Genomic DNA, 19,760 nt, shown 5'->3' on the forward strand with positions numbered 1-19,760 from the left:
AGTCAGGGTGGGTCCAGGTGTGGATCATTTTTCCAGCTGATCAGAAAACAGAGAGGACATCAGGTGTGAACAGCAGAAAGACACTGTATTTGTCTTCCTTTAACTTCTATTCCATCCTTTCAATTCTGAGGTAAATTTCAACATCTAGCAGCCCGACAGCTGAATCTCCATGGCTGAAGCTGCAAGGAAAAAAAGCAGCAGTGGAGGTGTGCGCAGCGGCAGGGCTTTGGGAGTGCGCGTCCCCCCGGAGTCCCCTCTCAAAACGGGGGTGATTTTGCAGGACGAGAGAGTCGACTTCCTTCGTGAGCAGGCCTTCTGTGCCCTGAGAGTGAAGACGGATAAGTGGAACCGCTTCATCGGAGCGGAGGAGAACCAGAAGATTCTACTGGACTTTCTGGACAACATCTGGACCAACAGGCTGTTCTTTTTTACTGGACCTGGAGGAACTCTGCATGCAGGAGATGCAGAGGTGAGTAATACAGAAGTGCAAACTGAGAAATACGTCCAAACACCAACCAAGTCTGTGAAATGTCACGCACAAGCTTTCACAAATAACTCTTTCTTCTTTCAATTCATCTTTTAGAGCTATTCTATACAGCACCACAATATTTACAGCTTCCCAGAAACATTATAGTTGTAAAAGCCTGGAGGAGTTGATATATAATGCATCATATGACGCCTGTATGTTTCGCCTGAGGTTAAATTCACACTTGGAGACCTTTGCCTGACTGGTGTGACGGTCATGACGAACAGAAAAAAATCCTTTAGATCCACATGTTCACATATACAGTTGTACATCACATTTCTTTTAAAAGATTCGTTTACAGGCTGCTTTACAAGCATAAGCAGAAACTCCTCATTTCTGCTGGGTTTGCACTTTTCGATCCATCTAACATGCACTTCCTTTTGAAATAAGTCTATACTTATTTCTGGTGCTTTCAATGCCGTTGAAAGCAATCCTACTGTTTTTGAATCTGTGAAGACGCCCCCATCATGGAAGACGAAGATTCTCTGCATCCAAAAGAAAGACGTGAAGAGAATCGACCATCGAGATTTCAGGCACCAGTTCAGGCTGGGAGAAGTACCCATGAATCCCACGGAGTACATCCCTGTGATGATCTCTGAGGTCAGGTGTTCTCTGGCAAACAAATGAAGAAACGCGGGCGTGGGCTTGGCAGGATGTCTGTAAGAGGCTTGTTTTCTTTTTACATGCAGGTGTTGGTGTGTGTTTTGTCCAATGGGTTAAACCAAAAGTACTGGACGCCGGTGGTTTGTGAAGATATCCTCCGACACCTGGAGAGGCTGAGAAGACAGGTGGTGACTCTGAGAGGACAGGCTGAAGGACGGACACTGCTGCCCCTTCCTCTGTACGTGGAGAGGGCGCAGCCTCAAGATATTCTACCCGGGTCAGTTTCAGAGAAGTTCTTTTTCCTGATTATTTAATTTTGTGCAATTTTTCTGAAAAAATTCATCAGATTTTTCAAATTTTAGGCTATTTTTCTTGTAGTTTTGCTTTTTGGAGTTTGTTTACAAATTCATGAAATAATCGGTTAACTGTAAAGTGTTCCTAGTGGTCTTTTAATTGTGATTATGCCATTTTAAAGAGAAAATCAAAAAACCTGTGTTGTCAGTGGGACTGTTCGCATGGAAGTTAGCCTCCCCTGATTTCCCATCAGCCCCTTGTTTACACTCTCTCCTGCTAGCGTGTATTGCATCAAAAGCCTAAGCTAACATTAGAGTGGAAAAAAAATGGTGAGGAATAGGCTATCAAAGCTATCCAGCCGTACAGTTCTGAGCCTGATGGCAGCATAGAAAATAAAATAAAGGAAGTGGATGCATCAGAATTGAGGTGGACAAAGGAGGCTTTGGCCCACCTTTGGCAGTTACTGCGTCACAAACCTGATCTTTTTTAAACCATGGGTTTTCATTTGCTCCTAATCTAGCATTAGTTGAAATGCAGTCTTATTCTTAAATTATTTTTATATACTTCCTCCAAAAATGCTATCAAAACATGTTAAAAGCACAAAAAACATGATTTCTACATAAATAAAATCTACATAAATGTAGTTGTTTGAATTATCAAAACGCTCATAACTTGGATTGTTTTGCTTTTGTAATTTAAATAACTCAAATTTAAACTTTTAGGTTTATAATGTCTTTTTCAGTATGAGTTGCTTTTTATAATAAACTTCAATTACTTTACTGTCCTTCCCCACAGCTCAGCCAGATGGCCGCTGGACCATGGTTTGGTATACTCCATAGAAACTCTGATAGTTCAATGGTCTGGACAAATCTGGAACGTGTTAAAGAAAGACTCTGGTGCGCTGCTGCTCCAGGGCGACCACCCTGGCCCCACTGTGGAGCTCCAGTTCTGGGCAACTCAGAGGGAAAACCTGCTGGGTATTCAGTCACAAGTATGTCACGGGCTCTGGGAAAGCGTTTGAAAAGAAATACAAAAGTATTCCTACTTTCCATAATTTTGATCACAAAACTGTGATTAGCAATAAAATGTTGGATTCTAATATAATTTTGTCATACTCATTCAGTTCTACCTCTGTTTGACTTTTAAATATAGACTTAAAATTAGAGAAACCCCTCGCTATATTTGTCAAAGCAAAGCTTAAGTTGTCATGAAAAATCCAAAATGGCCACAGAAACGAGTGTCAAAACATGCAACTTCTCAATTGATAGATATATATACTGCAATTAAGTAAGATACTATTTTTTTTTATTTTGATAGCATTTTTAAATCATGATATATTTCCAAGTTTTATTGGATATAGCCCATTTTTATAAAATCTGTTGCTAAATTCTTAAATCACATAACTGTTATGTTTCCTTGTGCGGTGTACGATCAAGATGTCTGTTTTCAGATCCAGAGCTCCAAAGTGCAACACATCATGGAAATCCTGGAAAGAGCCAAAAGCAGCTACTATCTCGCCTTTAAGGACGTCTGTGTCAAAGTCAATGAGGGTAGATCGGCAGTAATTGTCATCTATATGCTAATTAACTCATTTCCACCTACTCTCATCTTTCTACTGACAATTCAGTCTCTCCATCACTTTCCAAAAGAAGCATGAATGAACAATTATAATCTGCAGATTCAAGCAAACTGCGACACTATGTTCCACTCAATTTTAAAAAGACTAAAAAAAGTGCCTTTTTGGTTGTTTGCACTCTGAGCTGCAACAAGATGCTGCTTTGTCTTTGTTGTGACTGTCTGATCCCACTCTCCCTACAGCTGTGATGGAAGCAGAGGACATAGATCTGTATCTGCGCCCTCTAAGAAGACTCATCAGCAACTTGGAAGAAAAGAGTTTTCCAAAGATGGACACGCTTCTCCCTCCGCTGTTTCACACTCTATGTCTCATCTGGACTCATTCTCAGTACTATTGTACTCCACGACGCATGGTTGTTCTCCTTCAGGAGTTTTGTAATCTGATCATTGAAAAGGTAAAACTCTAAAACCTGTTATTTGAGAAAGACATTAATGGGACGTGTAATAACAACTACCACTCTATGTGCAGGTCGTTGCATACCTCATCCCTGAGCAACTTTTTAAGATGGAGATCGAGGAGGGGATGGAAAGAGTACAGATCTGTATCTCAGTTCTGCGTACCTTTAAGGAGCTCTTCCATATTTACCGTCAGCAGATACCAAGTTACTACAAGGAAGCCCAGAGCGTAAAGTCATGGGACTTCTCAGAGACACTTGTGTTTAAGCGCTCAGATGGAATCATTGAAAGGCTTCAAATGATTGAGGTGGGGTTGAAATGATGTCTTAGAACAGTTATCTTGTTTAAGTACCCAAAACAGAGATTTTTGTATCTTTTGTATTGACTTTTTTTTAGGACATTTTTGCCACCGCACTGGACTTTCTGCACCTGGAGAAACTGGAACTTGGTGAAACCCGAGGAAGAATCTTAAGCGAGATGGTTTACAGCATGAATGAAGAATTTCATGACCAATGGCGGACCCTAAGAGAGAGCAAATACAATCCCTTTGACAACACGAATGATGTGAGACCTTGTTTTTGATGCCCCACTGTTAATCGTTTATTCAATTGGCAGGTTTACACGCAGAGACACATTTGTAGCACCAACAGGCAAAGAATATATTAAAAAGTAACAATGACATGATATTTTTCTGCCCAGCAGTTCAGTAATTGGAAGGTTGGGGGGCAAAATAATTGCTTAGCAACAATAAAATAAAACCTGTTACCAGAGACAGTTTTAGACTGTACATCTGTATTTAATTTAGTAGACATAAATGTATTTGTAAAACAAGTGTGGAAAACTCGACCTCCCTTCTTTCACTCAGTGTACAGACTCAGGTGGTGAGTTTAGCCCTCCATCCATGTGTGGGGTCTATTTGTTCTTGCCCTCCAGTAGAATTTTTCTGCTGCTCTACCTTGTGGCATCCTCTAAATTCAAAAATTGTATCCTATTGGCAGATTTTCTTTAAATATGCAAAAAATAAATAAAGAAAGAAAGAAAAACTGCCAAAACAAAAAGGATTTTACCAAGAATTCTTATTTTAAGGAAAAAAATTCTTGCCACCAAGACATCCACTATATTACCAGAAGTATTGGCTCAGCTGCCTTGACTCACATGAACACAAGTGCTGTTCCATTCCTGACCCATAGAGTTCAATATGATGCAAATCCACCTTTTGCAGCTATTTCAACTCTTCTAGGAAGGCTGTCCACAAGGTTGAGGAGAGTGTAACCCAAATTTGAGTGAAAGGGACAAATCTCAATGTAATACTATTTCACCAAACACCACAAAGACAGACTTGAATGTGTATTGAATTAATGAATTCCTGTGCCTTTACTTGGAATAATACCCATGATTGTGTAATATTCTTTTCTTTTTGTGTCCAGGATTTTGTGCGTCACTATAAACTTTTTATGGAGCACAGCAAAGATTTGGATGAAAGGTTGGGAACGGTCCTTAATTTGGCCTTTCATCACACCAAAAACCTGCAGTCAGTCTTTAAGGTATGGCTGAGTATTATCAATAACAAAACAGAAATACAAAAGTTTTATCTGGATTATTCACAAAATTGTAGTTTTTCATTCTGTAATGTACTTTTACTGACTTGTGATGAATTTTTTTGCCATATTGTGCAAAACGTGTCAATTTAAAAAAAAAAAAATTCTACTCATCAAGGAAAACTTCACTTAATTATTTGATAATAAATTAACAAAACTTGTAAAAGGTGTTTTTTTCTTGTAAAAATTTCCATCAAAATGTAAATCCACTTAATCCCATTTAGAATTCTGGGGTTGCTGGAGCCTATCCCAGCTATTGTCAGTTCCCAGTCCGTTGAAGGACAAAACATTCAAACATGATTTGGGCAAATTTGCCAACAGTACAAGACACAAAAAAAGAAAACAAGTTTTAACACTCACAACATGTCAGCTATTATGACAATATTTTCTGTTGTGACCCATTGTCATTACTTGGGCAAACATTTGATAAACATTATAAACAATTTTTTTCACTTGACTTTGTCCTTTTGCATTAGTTGTTAAAGATTTTTGACACACTTCTTGAGAGACCCAGAATCAACCAGCTGTTTGCTCCGAACTACAAAATCTTGCTGACCATGTTCACTGAGGAAGTAAACAGCTGTAAGTTTATACTGGATCAACACAGAGAAAAGGTAAGGGAGGCTGCAAATATTTGGAAAGTAGCACAATAGCTGAACAGATATACAATGATTTTTTTTCTGTTGCAGCTGCAGGCAGACTGTGCAGTTTTGGGTAAAAATATGCCCAAGGTGGCTGGTAACCTCAAATGGTCACAGGAGCTTCGGAGTCGCATTCTTCAGAACAGAAACAACCTCTGCCAGATGGCCCATTTGTATGAATTTTTCTTTGTGTTTGTGTTAACATTGAACAGCAGAGGACAGACCTTATTCCATCGTTCTTCCAGGCCTCTTGAATGTGCAGAGGCAGACAATGTGGTCCAGAAGTATGAACATCTTCTGGAGAGGTTGAAGCAGCACGATGAGGAGCTGTTTACTGGATGGACACAAGGGGTCGAGGAGATCTGCGAGAAGCATCTACAGGAGCCGCTGTTGACCCTGGACACAGACATGGGCCTCTATCAAGTCAACTTCAGTTTTGCTGTAAGAACAGACAAAAAATCTTCGTCACTTAAACGATAAACAGGAAATATAAATAATAGAAGCACATTTTAATCAGATTCAGTGACATTGTCTCCTGTTCTCAGCTGAAATCTGTCCTACGGGAAGTGACATATCTGGAGATGTTGAAGAGCCCCAATATTCCTAAAGCAGCTCTCCATCTCCACTCTAAGAAGGAGAGGCTACATATGGTAGGTCTTCAGGATCCATTTTTATACATGACTATTCATAAAACATACAGAAGACTGTCATGATCTTGTCATTCTTGTAGTACGAACAGACACTCTTCTTGGTGACCGAGTGGTACAACAAACTCCACAACACACTCCTTGCAGTAGAGCTGGGATTAATGAAAGATGAGATGGATGGGATAACACGACAGCTTAGTCCAGCCCTTCAGGAGTTAACCTGGGCTCAGGATGACCTTTGGGACTACATTAAGAGCACACGTGAACTGGTCAAGGTAAGGAAGATGTTTCACACATGAAAGAGACACATGTCTTTATAAACTTGTTCCCAGTTGTCTTAGTTATGATGATTAAGTTTGTAGCCAAAATCACAAATTATGTTTTTTTTTTTGTTTGTTTTCTCTGGAGTGTGGCTGGAGTTCATCAGAAATTTGAATACAAGTTGTGGGAGGAAGTAACCCTCCAGCATTCCTATGTTTATACTCTCTCCCGCTAGCCTTTAGCCTTTAGTGTTGCAAAAAAATGCGAGCAAAATATTGGAGCAATCCAGCCAAACAGTTTTGAGCCAAATGGCAGCTCAGATGAGGAAAATGTAGACATTATTATATCTCCTGTATTTGTCTGCATCAGAAGTGGAGCGGAACAAGGAGACTTTGGCCTGCCTATTGCAGTTACTGCACCACAAACCTGATCTTTTTCAACCGGCAGGTTTTTATCTGCTGCTGATACACGATTTTAATTAAGAAATACTCAAAAATGCTGTTTTTATCATAATTTAGTGTGTATATATGTCCATCATGAGAAAAAGGCTACAAAAGCATATTTAAAAACAGCAAAAACAAACTTTTCATTAAGTGAGTTTTTAAAGAAGTTTGACAGAATTTCGTCCTGCACGTGCGCATGAGCTTCAACATTTTATTCAGTCATTTTTGTTGGTTTGTCTCATTTTCTCTTTCCAGAGCTTCTCTAGTCGAGTCTATAAGAGTAAAGCTAATGTGGAAGCCATCCAAGCCCTCATGGGTCAATTCAGTAACCGGGCCCTTCTCACCAGAAAAAGCCCTGATTCGTCTCTGTTCATCTTCTCTGACATTGATGAGAGTGTCTCCAAGCAGCATGCTCTCATCAGGGATTCAGGGCAGCAGATACATAAACTGCTCCAGGTAAATATCTGGATGAAAACATCCTCACATAGTCACGTCAGGTAATCACTTTTGGGCTTTTTTTTTTTAAACCATTCGTTGATTTGTGGTCCAGGAGAACCAGTCTTTGCTCAGTGTGAAGGATCTACAGAGCAGCGAGTGGCAGGCCTACACAGAATATGTGGACCGGATGATCATTGGTGGCTTCTCCAGTGCAGTGCGCTGCTCCCTGCTGTACCTCATAAACAACACAGATGCAGCTCAGTGCAAAGAACCACTGTTTGAAATCCAACTGAAACTCAAGAACAATGAGATGACCTTTGGTCCTTCTCTGGACTTGAGCCACCGCGGTAACTTCTATGAGATTGTGGATGAAATGGTCACAAACATCACAAATATGGCGTCACTTATTCCTAGAGTGGCAGCTCACAAAAGTCTGGAAAACTACCAGGTGTGGCACTGAGTGGATATGATATCATACTGCCAGATATACTGAAGTGTTTTATTCAAACTCTGCCAACAAACTCTTTGTAGAGGGACATCGATGAAATGGAGGATCTGTCAGAGATGTGTCGCACTGTCCGCTCGAGAGCAAAAGAGGCAGTAGCTAAGGTTTGTGTTTTTCCTTTGAAATTACTCCTACTTCCAAGTTTTTCACCATTTTTCTACAGATTCTTGATTGCAACTAATTCCGTAATATTTTTAGGTCAAGGTGTTCCAAGCCTCCTTTTCAAGCTATCGCTTTCTATGGACTGACGACAGGTCAGATACTGTAAAAGTCACAGTTAAAGCGGTTTAATCAACAATTTTACGTGATTTTTTTCTGTTATGTACAGATTTGAGTTTATGAGGCAATTCCTTTTATACGGCCATGTTTTGAGTACAGAGGAAGCAGAGCTGTACGCAGACTTTGAGCTGAAAAAGAATCCTCCCACACTAGACAACTTTAAAGAGCAAGTAAGTGCACAACTGCAATTTATTGGCTTAAATTAGTATGTAGAGATCAAATTATTACTTTCTTTGTCACTGTCATATGTCCACCCAGATCAATCAGTTTGAGTCTCTGTACACACGAGTGAGCAAGATGGACGATAAGAGGGTGTTTTGCGGCTGGCTGCAACTGGACATCAAACCCTTTAAGCACAGTTTGATGAATGACATAAAGAAGTGGAGCTGGATGTTCAAAGAGCACCTCCTCAACCATGTGAACAAAAGGTTAGACCACGGGACAAGCCTTTGACTTCCAGACTAAGGCTGGGTTAAGATGCAGATTAGTAAAGTCTTGTTTCCATGGAGAGGTACTGTTCTGTTGCACTCAATGTGACCCATGTCCTGGTTGAGATTCACAGTCAGCTAAACTCTCTCTTGCATCATTTCCTCCAAGGAGCAGACAAGTGCTGTATTTAGCAAAAAAGTGTGAAACTAAAATTTTAAAAATACAGAAAGGTATTTAGTAAATGAACCATATTCATATAAAAACCCAATAAAGACCAAAAAATACAGTATTGTTAACTAAAACATTTGACACATGTTCAATTAGCATTATAAAACATCAAACTTACAGCAAAATCGTTAATATTGTTGACAGTCTTCATGTTTAACATAAAACTTACTCATATTGCCACTCAAAAGGCTGGAAATGAGTGGATGGCTTCAGATTGGAGAGCAAAAACCATCATGGTCTGTCTTACTGCAACACTGAAAAACTAGCTGTTTACTTCCTGCCACCTATTGGCTGAACATAATACAACAGGGATGGCTATCGCCCTCTAGCGTCTGGATGAACATTGCGGACATCTCAAAGTTACAATACAAGTACAGTACGGTACAGTATGATTTGGTATTTTGAGCGTTTCTATTATAAAATGGACCCATAAAGCTAGACCAAACCATACCTTTTATGGCCCTCCGCTGATTGTAGGTCCATAGAAAAATGCAATAGAAATGTTAGGGCGGGGCTACGCCACACAATGAACCCATTGATTGGCGGACGGTCATTACAACAGAAAGCACCAACATTTTCAAACATTCAATTTTTGGTCTTTCAGTCGACGTGTTACAAACAGCAAGGTCTGGTTCGTACTAGAACTACAAATGTTCTTTGCCATCCGTGGTGATAGCGTGATTCAGAGTGAGCTAGTTGGATCATGTAGAAATGAGAGTCTACAAAGATCGGTAGCTTCACTTTTGCTGTAGGTGCACTAGTATAACGCAAAGCTACACAATCGGTCTACATCCTACATGTGCCGTCATGGTTCAACTTTGAGTGGAATTCCCTGGACCATTCTAAACCATGCTGTACCCTACCGTGCCGTACCACTCAGTGGGAATGAGCCTTTAGGTATCTTGTTGCAACACAAGCAAGTCTGTCCCATTTCAGTCTGATGCACACTTAAGAAATGTGAGGAAAGCAAAAAATAACGTCACGTTTAAGGGAACAATATTTTATTTCCAAGACAACTGTAGTGACTTTGACCTGTTCTAGGGCAGCCATGGGGCAGAGGTAGAGCGGCTGACCTCTGATCAGAAGAACACAGGTTTGGTTCCTGCTCTGCCTGCCTATGTGCTGAAGAGTCATTGGGCAAGACACTGAGCCCCAAATTGCTCCTGGTGGTTGTGGGTTGGGGCCAATGTGATGAGGCAATAGTGTGTGAATGAGACCTTAGACCACTATGGGCCTTCAAGGAAGGTTGTTAAGGACTACATGAGTTAACGCCATTCAAACTTTCTTTGTTTGATATTCATATTATTAGCTCTAAAATGGTCCTGCTCCAAAAACTTTTCATTGTATTTATATCTTTCTGTTATGCCCTTGTTTGCTGACAAAACAGCAAAAAAATGGTTCTGAATAAATTCAAAAGAAACTCAGAGTCAAGATCTGCCATTCATCTTTTTTGTAGTTTACAGGTCAGACAAGTGACCAAAGAAATGAACATGTCTTTTGCAAAAGGAGAACTAGAAGTTTAAATTTGTTTGATTTTTAAGAATTCTGATACAAACTTCATTGTTTCCCTTGCAGCGTTACAGAGTTGTCCAGTTTCATCGATGCCACAACAGATGGTCTCTCTACCAATGTATCTGACACAGACTATGCAGGACTTGTGAAGATCATGGGCCATCTCAGGGCCATTCGAGACAGAAAGATCAGCAGCGATCGACACTTCAAACCACTCAAGTCGACTGCTGAGCTCCTCAAAACCTATGGACAGCAGCTTCCAGAAAATGTTTACACACAGCTAGAGGTGTGTCACAAAAAAACACAATTTACCACAGACAAGTGCAGCTTTCATTATGACTTTTTTTAACACAGGAGCTGCCTGAGAAATGGATAAACCTGAAAAAAATCGCCTTCACCGTCAAACTTGAAGTGGCACCACTGCAGTCAAATGAGGTTTCAGTTATACGCAGGATGTGCGTCCACTTTGAGGTGATTCTGTGTGCTGCTGGGTTAGGTATCAGTTTTTCAGCCTCCAACAAAGAGCTTGATATCCGATATTTAAACCCCCTTGCTTTCTGTTCTACATTATATATGAACCTGCAGTTTGGATGTTGCTTCAAATGCTGACAGACAGTTGAGCGTGCAACATAATTCTGCCATGTATTCCATTTCTAGGTCAAGCAGCATGAGTTCAGAGAAAAATTCCGCTCTGAATCAATATTTAAGCTTAATGTCGAGGAACCATATGAACTTCTAGATAAGGTGAACATTTATGTGACCGCATAACGTTCTTGAGATTCCTCACTGCAAGGATTCCATTTAATATTCGGTCCAACATTTCCTTTTTTAGTGCAATCAGTCCATAACACTGATGGAGATGGAGATGAAGAAGCTGCAGAACACGGCGGATCTGTTTGAGGTCAGCTTCCCTGAGTACAAGCAGCTGCGCCAGTGTCGCTCAGACATCATACTCGTGAAGAATGTCTGGGACATGGTCATCTTTGTGAAGGTACGTCTTGATCTGCATACAAAGTTCTGCTACAAAGACGGTAAACTCAGTCTTTGTATTAACAATGCTAAAACTTTCAAACTAATATTACATGTGCATATAATTTTTAGACAAACTGACTTATTCATTTCATTTAAGGCACAGTCACTTTAAAGTCCCACTCCAATCATCTTTTGATTTATTTTTTTAAGTGTTCCCTATTGGTCTTTTAGCTATGATTATGCCATTTTTAGGCCAAATCAAAAAACGTGGGTTGTTTCTAGGACATAGTTTTTTATGGAGGCAAATCAGGGCCTTTAAGATTTAAAAGCCAAATAAGACAACTCGAAAAATTCAAGCTGAAGTATTGGTGTTAAGTTAGAAAAAAAAGTGTCTTAAACTCTTCAATTCTTAAATAAACGTAATTAAAGTTAATCAAAGTTTAACTTTAAAAACTTTTCTTCAGTTTCAAATTTGAATCTGAAAATTTTAGGTTTGAAACTTTTGGCTCCATTCTGGTGCATTCACTGACTTGGAACTCATATAATAGAATCGGAGAAAGCTTCAGACACTTTTTTTTTTTTTTTTTAGCTTAACACAAATATTTCAGCTTCAAGTTGTTTTATTTGGGTTTTAAGTTTTTATGGCCCTGATTTGGCTCCATAGTTTTTGCAACCCAGCAGAACTTTGTCAGAAATTCACGTCTGAGTTGTGGGACTGTTGCCGTGGAGTAAGCCTTCCCTTATTTCCCATCATCTCTTTGTTTACACTCTCTTCTGCTAGCTTACTGTCCCTCACAACCTCAACTTAACATTACCGGTGCAACAGAAATGACAAGATATTTTGGAGCTATCCAGCCGTAGAGTTTTGAGGAAAACAAAGATGTACATGGATCTATTTGTCTACAACAAAATTAATAAAGAAATACTCAGAAGCTTAATTTTAAGCTTAATTTCCTTTATATATGTACTCTATTGTGATAAAAATGCTACAAGTACATGTTAAAAACATTATCGGAGTGAGTCTTTAAAGGTAAAATTTACTGAGATTGAATTCCTTGATCTTTTGAAAATATTTCTTAAATACGATTTTTTTTTTTTTTACCAACTACACCAGATAAAACAACCTGTTATTGTCAAATACATTAACCATTAAAACAAGTAAAAAAAATTAGATCCTTTGCTTAAGAATGAGTAAAACTGTTCCAAACATTTTGAAGCCTTGGTGTCCTAAATCTAGTAAATAAAGTAAATTAATCCAAAAATATAATTATAATTTAAATTATGTTTTTTTTTCTCTGAGTAATGTAAATAATCTAAATGATGATTTGTCAATTCCAGACAAGTATTGAGGACTGGACCAAAACTCCATGGAAGGAAATCAATGTTGAGCAGATGGACATGGAGCTTCGACGGTTTGCCAAAGTACAAGAGGCCTCCCAGAACAAATATATATACAACTTTTGTTCTGTTTTTTTTTAATTCAAATGTGTAATGTTGAGTGTTTCTGTTGTGTATCATAGGAGATGAAGATGCTGGATAAAGAAGCTCGGGCTTGGGACGTTTATACAGGCCTGGAGTCAACTGTAAAAAACCTGTTAACTTCCCTGAGAGCCGTCAACGAGCTGCAAAACCCAGCAATCAGGGAGAGACACTGGCAACAGCTTATGACTAAAACAAAAGTGCGACATTTTGTTTACTCTGTAGTTTAGACCCACTGTACTGTTTGTAGCTCATGTATCTTAATGTGAAATGCGATCGGGTCCTCAGGTGAGGTTTGTCATGGGAGACGACACCACTCTGGGCGACCTGCTGGAGTTACAGCTTCACCACGTGGAGGATGAGGTCAAAAACATAGTAGACAAAGCCGTGAAAGAAATGGCCATTGAGAAGGTAAAAAAAAAAAAAAGACTTCTAAATTTATTGTCTATAACTTATTTTGTAAAAACAGGCCCCTTAGGAATATTATTTTGCTATTGAAACATTTCTTGATAAGATTTTTTTCTTCCGGTAATTAAGACAAATTTTCGAGGGACTTTTTACTTTATTAAAATAGTTTTTTTTGCAGCGTAAAATTAAAAATAAACAATTACATAAATAATCTCTACAAGAGGTGGATCAGTTCTCTAGATTTTGATTTAAAAAAAAGCCTAATTTCACAGAAATAAAAGTGTCTTGTAATTGTAAACATTAACAAGACACTTTTTATATTTTATTTTAAGATATATTTAGAATTCTCAACAAACTTACAAACCATAGCACAAGTGCTTATTGTTAGTAAAGTTTTTGTGTATTTATTTTTTAAATGATGAATTTATTTAAAAGGTTTTGGCAGAGATAACCCAAACCTGGAGTGTGATGTCGCTTTCATATGAGACTCACAGCAGCACTGGAATCCCACTGCTGAAACCAGATGAAACTCTAATTGAGACACTGGAGGACAATCAGGTGATCATATTAGCTGGATGCTAAAAATACAGTTTTATGGCAAATTCCTGCATGCAATATTTGATTTTTTTCAGATTTATTTATATATTAAAACTGAATTGAATGTACTGGAGTCATTTGAGTGACTTCTGCTTCCTAATAACCATCATCGTATTCTTCTGCTTTCTTTGCAGCTGCAGCTGCAGAACATCCTGATGAGCAAGTACGTGGAATTTTTCCAGGCAGAAGTTAGTGGATGGCAGCGGAAGCTGATGCTGGCTGATTTGGTCATCGCATCCTGGATGTCTGTCCAGAGGAACTGGGCTCACCTTAACAGTATCTTCACAAACAGCCATGACATCCGTTCCCAGCTGGCGCACGACGCTGAGCAATTCCAAGGAATTCACTCTGACTTCCAGGTACACATCATTCTGTGGTTTTTTATGGACCTGTAAATCGTAATTGTAATTATTGGTGCTCCTCCTGTTCAGACGTTGATGACCGAGGTGGTGAAGAACAGTAACGTGGTTGAAGTCACAAACCAACCTGGCTTCCAGGAAAGCCTGGAAACCTTACAGCAGAGGCTGTTGTTGTGCGAGAAAGCGCTTTCCGAGTATCTGGAGATCAAGAGGCTCACCTTCCCCAGGTTTTACTTCGTATCCTCCTCAGACCTGCTGGAGATCATCTCCAAGGGAGCACAACCCAGACAGGTGAAGGGTTCAGTTGTGTTTTTTTTATGAATACCTTCAATAAAGCAAAATAGCTGAACACTAATAACTCAAGTTTTATGGTTTAAATTTATGTATGGTGTTTTTGTCTGCTTCCAGGTGACCAGACATTTGTTGAAGCTGTTTGACAACATAGCAGATCTTCGCTTCAAGGACTCTGAGAAGGGCGGAGGACCTGCGGAGGATGGAGCAGCAGTTGCCATAGGGATGTACAGCCGTGAAAGAGAATATGTTTCATTCTCAGAGCCGTGTGTGTGTGAGGGACAGGTACTGCACATGTAGTATTTGACTGTATGTTGGCACAGAAAATTACTTCCACCACTACTGCTTTAGTCTGACTCCATCCATGTGTCTTTACAGGCAGAGTGTTGGCTGAGTGCCTTAGAGACCACAATGCGCAGTACAGTTCAAAGGGAGATACAGGAAGCTGTAGCTGCGTATGAAGATAAACCGCGGGATCAGTGGCTCTTTGATTACCCTGCGCAGGTTTGATGATGACAACTGGAAAAAAAGTAATTCTAAACCACAGACATGATCTGTTGTTCTCCTCAAACAGGTAGGGCTAACGGGTAGTCAGGTGTGGTGGGCCACAGATGTGGGCATCGCCTTTGCAAGAATGGAGGAAGGATTCGACTCAGCTCTCAAAGACTACAATAAAAAGCAGGTATAAATCGATAGCAGGATCTTGTTAGGATTTTTGGTAAAGTAGGCTAATGCAGTGAGGTTTTTTTTCTCTTTTTAAATTAGATAACACAGCTGAACTCCCTGATCCACATGTTGCTGGGGGATTTAACTCCTGGAGACAGGCAGAAAATTATGACGATATGCACCATTGACGTCCACGCCCGAGATGTTGTCGCCAGTCTGATTACACAAAAGGTTGTTCAACATCAGACCTACTTTTAACCTGAGTTTTTAAACAACTTTTTGACTCTATTGTTGGCTTACCCCCTCTCTTAGGTGACAAATGGACAGGCGTTTGCCTGGCTGTCCCAGTTACGCCATCGATGGGATGAAGAAACCAAGCACTGTTATGTCAACATTTGTGACGCTCAGTTCCAGTTCAGCTATGAGTACTTGGGGAACACTAACCGGCTGGTCATCACCCCTCTCACTGACAGGTACATGTGCAGCATATGCTCCTGAATCACATTTGAGGATCCGGAGCAACTTGTGGCTCAGAAAAACGTTAGAAAAATGCTAACGATGCAAAAAATGTGAATAAATAGTCCAAAATAATAGATTAGTTAACAAAGTTTTGTCTATGGTGTCCTCTCAGGTGTTACATAACCTTGACTCAGTCACTCCACCTGACGATGAGCGGGGCTCCATCAGGCCCAGCCGGCACCGGCAAAACCGAAACAACCAAAGACCTCGGACGCTCTCTAGGCATCATGGTATATGTGTTCAACTGCTCTGAACAAATGGACTACAAGGTGGGGTGCTCCTCTGCTTTCTATTTTTGTACTTTTATATGTGCTTTTCTTCATTGGACTGTTCCCTCAGTCTATAGGGAACATCTACAAAGGGCTGGTTCAGACGGGAGTGTGGGGCTGCTTCGATGAATTCAACAGGATCTCAGTGGACGTCCTCTCTGTGGTAGCGGTGCAGGTCAAGACTATACAAGATGCTGTGAGGAATAAAAAACAGAGGTACAAAGCTCACTTTTTGTCAAGGGTCTATTATTTGTATTTTCAATCATGTATTCAAAAGCAGATTTTAATGTATTTTACATAGATTTCAGTTTCTTGGAGAAGAAATTGAACTAAAGCCAACAGTGGGGATCTTCATCACTTTGAATCCAGGTTACGCTGGTAGAGCGGAACTCCCGGAGAACCTCAAGGCACTGTTCAGGTCTGAAATGTCAGGTAGATTTCCCATAACAAGGGTCAACAATTACTCACAATTATTATGTAATTATCTTACGACAGGCCCTGTGCAATGGTGATCCCAGACTTTATGCTGATCTGTGAAATCATGTTGGTGGCTGAAGGGTTCATTGATGCTCGTCTGCTGGCACGGAAGTTCATCAGCCTCTACACTCTGTGTAAAGAGCTGCTGTCCAAACAGGTGAACTATTCCATATTTTGTCAGATTGCGCCCGTATTAGTTCATGCTTTCAGAAACACAAAGACAATAGTTTTTATTGTCCTCTTTTTTTTCCTTTTTTTTAGGATCATTACGATTGGGGCTTACGTGCCATCAAATCCGTCCTCGTGGTCGCTGGATCCCTGAAGCGAGAAGAGCGCAGCAGGCCTGAGGAACAGGTGTTCATTCGTTCTATTTTGTTTTCTATCATATACCTTGGAATTTTTATTAATTTACATATTTGACGCTATCTTTATAGATTCTCATGCGGGCATTGAGGGACTTCAACCTTCCAAAGATAGTGACCAACGACGTACCCATCTTCCTGGGCCTGATCAGTGACTTGTTTCCTCAGCTGGAAGTGCCCAGGAAAAGAAACCCGGTGATAGAAAATGCTGTCCGGGAGTCCGTCAATGAGCTGCGCCTGCAGCCTGAGGAAAACTTCATACTCAAGGTTCCTTGTTCTTCCTGCATATTTTAAATTTTTACATGTAAACGAATTGCTCTAAACGTGAACTGCTTTGCTGCTCAATCAGTGCATTAGCAACAAAGTAATCTAATGTTTTGTTGTTTATAATTGTGTGTTTCAGGTCACTCAGTTAGAAGAGCTGCTGGCTGTGAGGCATTCTGTGTTTGTCGTTGGTGGACCTGGCACTGGAAAGAGTCAGGTTAATGTTATAAAAATAAGATTCACTTTCATTTAGAGGAAACTTTAAGTTTTTTTGTGCAGTTTGGGATAAAACTATTTTACTCCTATTTCATATGATTGATTGCATGTAATTCCAGGGGTTATTTGTACCTCTGTGGTATAAATTAATTTATATTTTGGATCTTAAATGAGTGTAAGACAACATACATAGTGTATTTTTATTGCTTAGGGTTAATTGTTAGGTTTTAAGTAAAATCTCTCTTATTTAAGATGCTCTTTGTGGCAAATTCAGCTTCATGACGAGTTTAGTTTACAAAGCTGTCCTGTGTCACAGTAGAGCAAACAAACCAAAGTTTTACAACAGCATTTTTATCCTGGAAAATACAAGTGTGTCTGTTGCTGTTTGGTAATAGCTGTTGGAATGAGAGATTTTACTTCATTTATAACCAAAAAAAAATCATATTTTGATCAATTTTTTAAAGCGTCCCCAGTGGTCTTTCAATCATAGTTATAAATTATGGATGAAAATTGCCGAAAAGCAATTTTAAGCTCAATTTTCTCTGTATAAGTCTTCCATCATGAGAAATATTCTACATGGAGATGTTAAAAACACCAAAAACACAGTTTACAATGGAGTGGGTTTTTATGCATGCAAGAGTAATACATGAAACAATATCAATAAGTGAATTTGTAGACAACAACCCTTTTTGATTTGCATGGATGGTTAGAGCTCATAAAATCCCCTACAATATATGACATTAAAACAAGTTTCTTTTTTTTTTAGATTCTGAAGACCCTTCACAGGACTTATGCAAACATGAAGCTAAAGCCAGTGTGGACTGACATCAACCCCAAAGCTGTGACCACAGATGAGCTGTTCGGGTACCTGCATCCTGCCACCAGAGAGTGGAAAGACGGTGAGAGAAATTAACAAGTTTGAGGAGCATGAAATATGGGATCAAGTTTTTTTTTCCTGAAGGATGGCTTTTTTCTTAACTAATTTTCAACTTCTTTATCTTGAAAAAATTAAAATTAGTGGATAAACATGACAACGTGTCTGGGTTCCAGTACTTTCCTTTAGTGATGCATTTAGCCATTCTTTGCTCATTTATGGTTGGATGTTATAACATGTTCTCTGTTTAGGCCTATTCTCGTCTACCATGAGAGAGCTGACCTCCATGCCCCATGATGGTCCCAAATGGATTGTTCTGGATGGAGACATTGATCCCATGTGGATTGAGTCTCTCAACACTGTTATGGATGACAATAAAGTGAGAGTTGAAAAGATTGTTCTGTTCTGAGAGATCCTGTCCACCCCATATAAATGATGTTTCTGCACTCCCTGTGCAGGTCCTGACACTCGCCAGCAATGAAAGAATCAGTTTGTCTCCCTCTATGCGTCTGCTCTTTGAAATCTCACATCTGAGAGCTGCAACTCCAGCTACAGTGTCCAGGGCAGGAATACTTTACGTTAACCCACAAGACCTCGGCTGGAGTTCGTAAGTCTCACAGATGCAAAGTGTTTATCAATGTTTAGGATTTTGGTTACTATTGCTGTTATGTTTTCAGTCTTGTGACCAGTTGGATAGACACCCGGCAGGCCCAATCAGAGAGAGCGAATCTCCCTATTTTGTTTGAAAAGTACGTGCCGCACTGCTTGGAGCAGGTCCGCTGCAACCTGAAGACCATCACTCCCATCCCAGAGACCAGCATGGTGCAGGTCTGGACTCAAACCACCACTTTGTTCAACTTTGATAAAGGATTGCTTGATCTGGTACAACATTGATGTATTTTGTTGTGTCAGATGCTCTGCTCCCTGTTGGACTGTCTGTTGACAGAGGACAACACTCCTGCTGAGTCTCCACGGGAACTTTATGAACTTTACTTCGTCTTTGCCTGTGTCTGGGCTTTCGGAGGGGCTCTCTTCCAGGATCATGTGTGTATTGTTTAAAATGCTGGTGCAAATTACTATTTGTTTGGGTTTTCTTCTTTTGCACCGTTTGAAACTGTAAATCCTAATATTCCTTCCAGCTGAATGACCATCGAGCAGAATTTAGCCGCTGGTGGTCCAAAGAAATGAGGGCGGTGAAGTTTCCTTCCCAGGGAACCGTCTTTGACTATTTCATTGACTCTAAGACTAAAAAGCTGACACCCTGGAAAGAAAAGATGACACCATTTGAGTTGGAGCCTGATGTACCTCTACAGGTGTGTAGCTTTGAATGCAAAGAATCATCTAAAGCAGGGGTCTGCAATATGTGATTCAAGAGTCACATTTGGGTCTTTTACCTCTCCAAAGGAAGGAAAATTAAATAATGTTTTTTTTTTCTTAATGTAGGGTTGCTAAATTAGCATTTATATCATTTAAATTAGTTAAGTTTGTAAATGTATGGCTGAGGTGCACCTAGAAGATGCATCATGCATCATGAGTTCTTGTTTTTTCACAGGAAGACTTTTATTTTGAAAG

The 19,760-nt window shown here is 39.8% G+C and overlaps 4 protein-coding genes and 1 long non-coding RNA gene across 5 annotated transcripts in view; 4 read left to right on the forward strand and 1 right to left on the reverse strand.

Annotated features, from left to right (window-relative positions):
* The first annotated feature begins 8,028 nt into the window (after nucleotides 1-8,028).
* Nucleotides 8,029-13,152, forward strand: LOC118599913 (dynein beta chain, ciliary-like). The gene is made up of 10 exons (XM_036216264.1): nucleotides 8,029-8,091; nucleotides 8,186-8,241; nucleotides 8,316-8,436; nucleotides 8,525-8,694; nucleotides 10,499-10,721; nucleotides 10,790-10,906; nucleotides 11,093-11,179; nucleotides 11,268-11,426; nucleotides 12,746-12,829; nucleotides 12,928-13,152. The coding sequence occupies exons 1-10, from the start codon at nucleotides 8,029-8,031 to the stop codon at nucleotides 13,114-13,116; spliced, it is 1,269 nt and encodes a 422-aa protein (XP_036072157.1). The 3' UTR covers nucleotides 13,117-13,152.
* Nucleotides 13,128-14,286, forward strand: LOC118599945 (dynein beta chain, ciliary-like). The gene is made up of 3 exons (XM_036216352.1): nucleotides 13,128-13,297; nucleotides 13,730-13,852; nucleotides 14,026-14,286. Exons 1-3 carry the CDS (start codon nucleotides 13,157-13,159, stop codon nucleotides 14,284-14,286), a joined length of 525 nt encoding a protein of 174 aa, XP_036072245.1. The 5' UTR covers nucleotides 13,128-13,156.
* Nucleotides 14,287-14,325: 39 nt separating this feature from the next.
* LOC118599944 (dynein heavy chain 11, axonemal-like) lies at nucleotides 14,326-15,134 on the forward strand. The gene is made up of 3 exons (XM_036216351.1): nucleotides 14,326-14,541; nucleotides 14,659-14,826; nucleotides 14,920-15,134. Exons 1-3 carry the CDS (start codon nucleotides 14,329-14,331, stop codon nucleotides 15,049-15,051), a joined length of 513 nt encoding a protein of 170 aa, XP_036072244.1. The 5' UTR covers nucleotides 14,326-14,328; the 3' UTR covers nucleotides 15,052-15,134.
* The window catches only part of dnah9l (dynein, axonemal, heavy polypeptide 9 like), a 21,343-nt gene continuing 16,701 nt past the window's right edge, over nucleotides 15,119-19,760 (forward strand). The window contains exons 1-16 of the mRNA XM_024273842.2: nucleotides 15,119-15,223; nucleotides 15,307-15,438; nucleotides 15,520-15,680; nucleotides 15,839-15,995; nucleotides 16,066-16,211; nucleotides 16,297-16,413; nucleotides 16,491-16,629; nucleotides 16,734-16,826; nucleotides 16,907-17,101; nucleotides 17,238-17,315; nucleotides 18,081-18,213; nucleotides 18,440-18,567; nucleotides 18,647-18,795; nucleotides 18,866-19,016; nucleotides 19,101-19,232; nucleotides 19,328-19,501. Of these exons, the coding sequence (XP_024129610.2) occupies nucleotides 15,176-15,223; nucleotides 15,307-15,438; nucleotides 15,520-15,680; nucleotides 15,839-15,995; nucleotides 16,066-16,211; nucleotides 16,297-16,413; nucleotides 16,491-16,629; nucleotides 16,734-16,826; nucleotides 16,907-17,101; nucleotides 17,238-17,315; nucleotides 18,081-18,213; nucleotides 18,440-18,567; nucleotides 18,647-18,795; nucleotides 18,866-19,016; nucleotides 19,101-19,232; nucleotides 19,328-19,501 (2,133 nt within the window). The 5' untranslated portion in view covers nucleotides 15,119-15,175. The remainder of the gene's footprint in view (nucleotides 15,224-15,306; nucleotides 15,439-15,519; nucleotides 15,681-15,838; nucleotides 15,996-16,065; nucleotides 16,212-16,296; nucleotides 16,414-16,490; nucleotides 16,630-16,733; nucleotides 16,827-16,906; nucleotides 17,102-17,237; nucleotides 17,316-18,080; nucleotides 18,214-18,439; nucleotides 18,568-18,646; nucleotides 18,796-18,865; nucleotides 19,017-19,100; nucleotides 19,233-19,327; nucleotides 19,502-19,760) is intronic.
* LOC112147449 overlaps nucleotides 16,086-19,760 on the reverse strand; it is a 6,552-nt gene continuing 2,877 nt past the window's right edge. The window contains exon 3 of the long non-coding RNA XR_002919455.2: nucleotides 16,086-16,189. This is a non-coding gene — a long non-coding RNA (uncharacterized LOC112147449). The remainder of the gene's footprint in view (nucleotides 16,190-19,760) is intronic.

The sequence above is a fragment of the Oryzias melastigma genome, linkage group LG17 (assembly GCF_002922805.2).
Source record: "Oryzias melastigma strain HK-1 linkage group LG17, ASM292280v2, whole genome shotgun sequence".
NCBI lineage: Eukaryota > Metazoa > Chordata > Actinopteri > Beloniformes > Adrianichthyidae > Oryzias > Oryzias melastigma.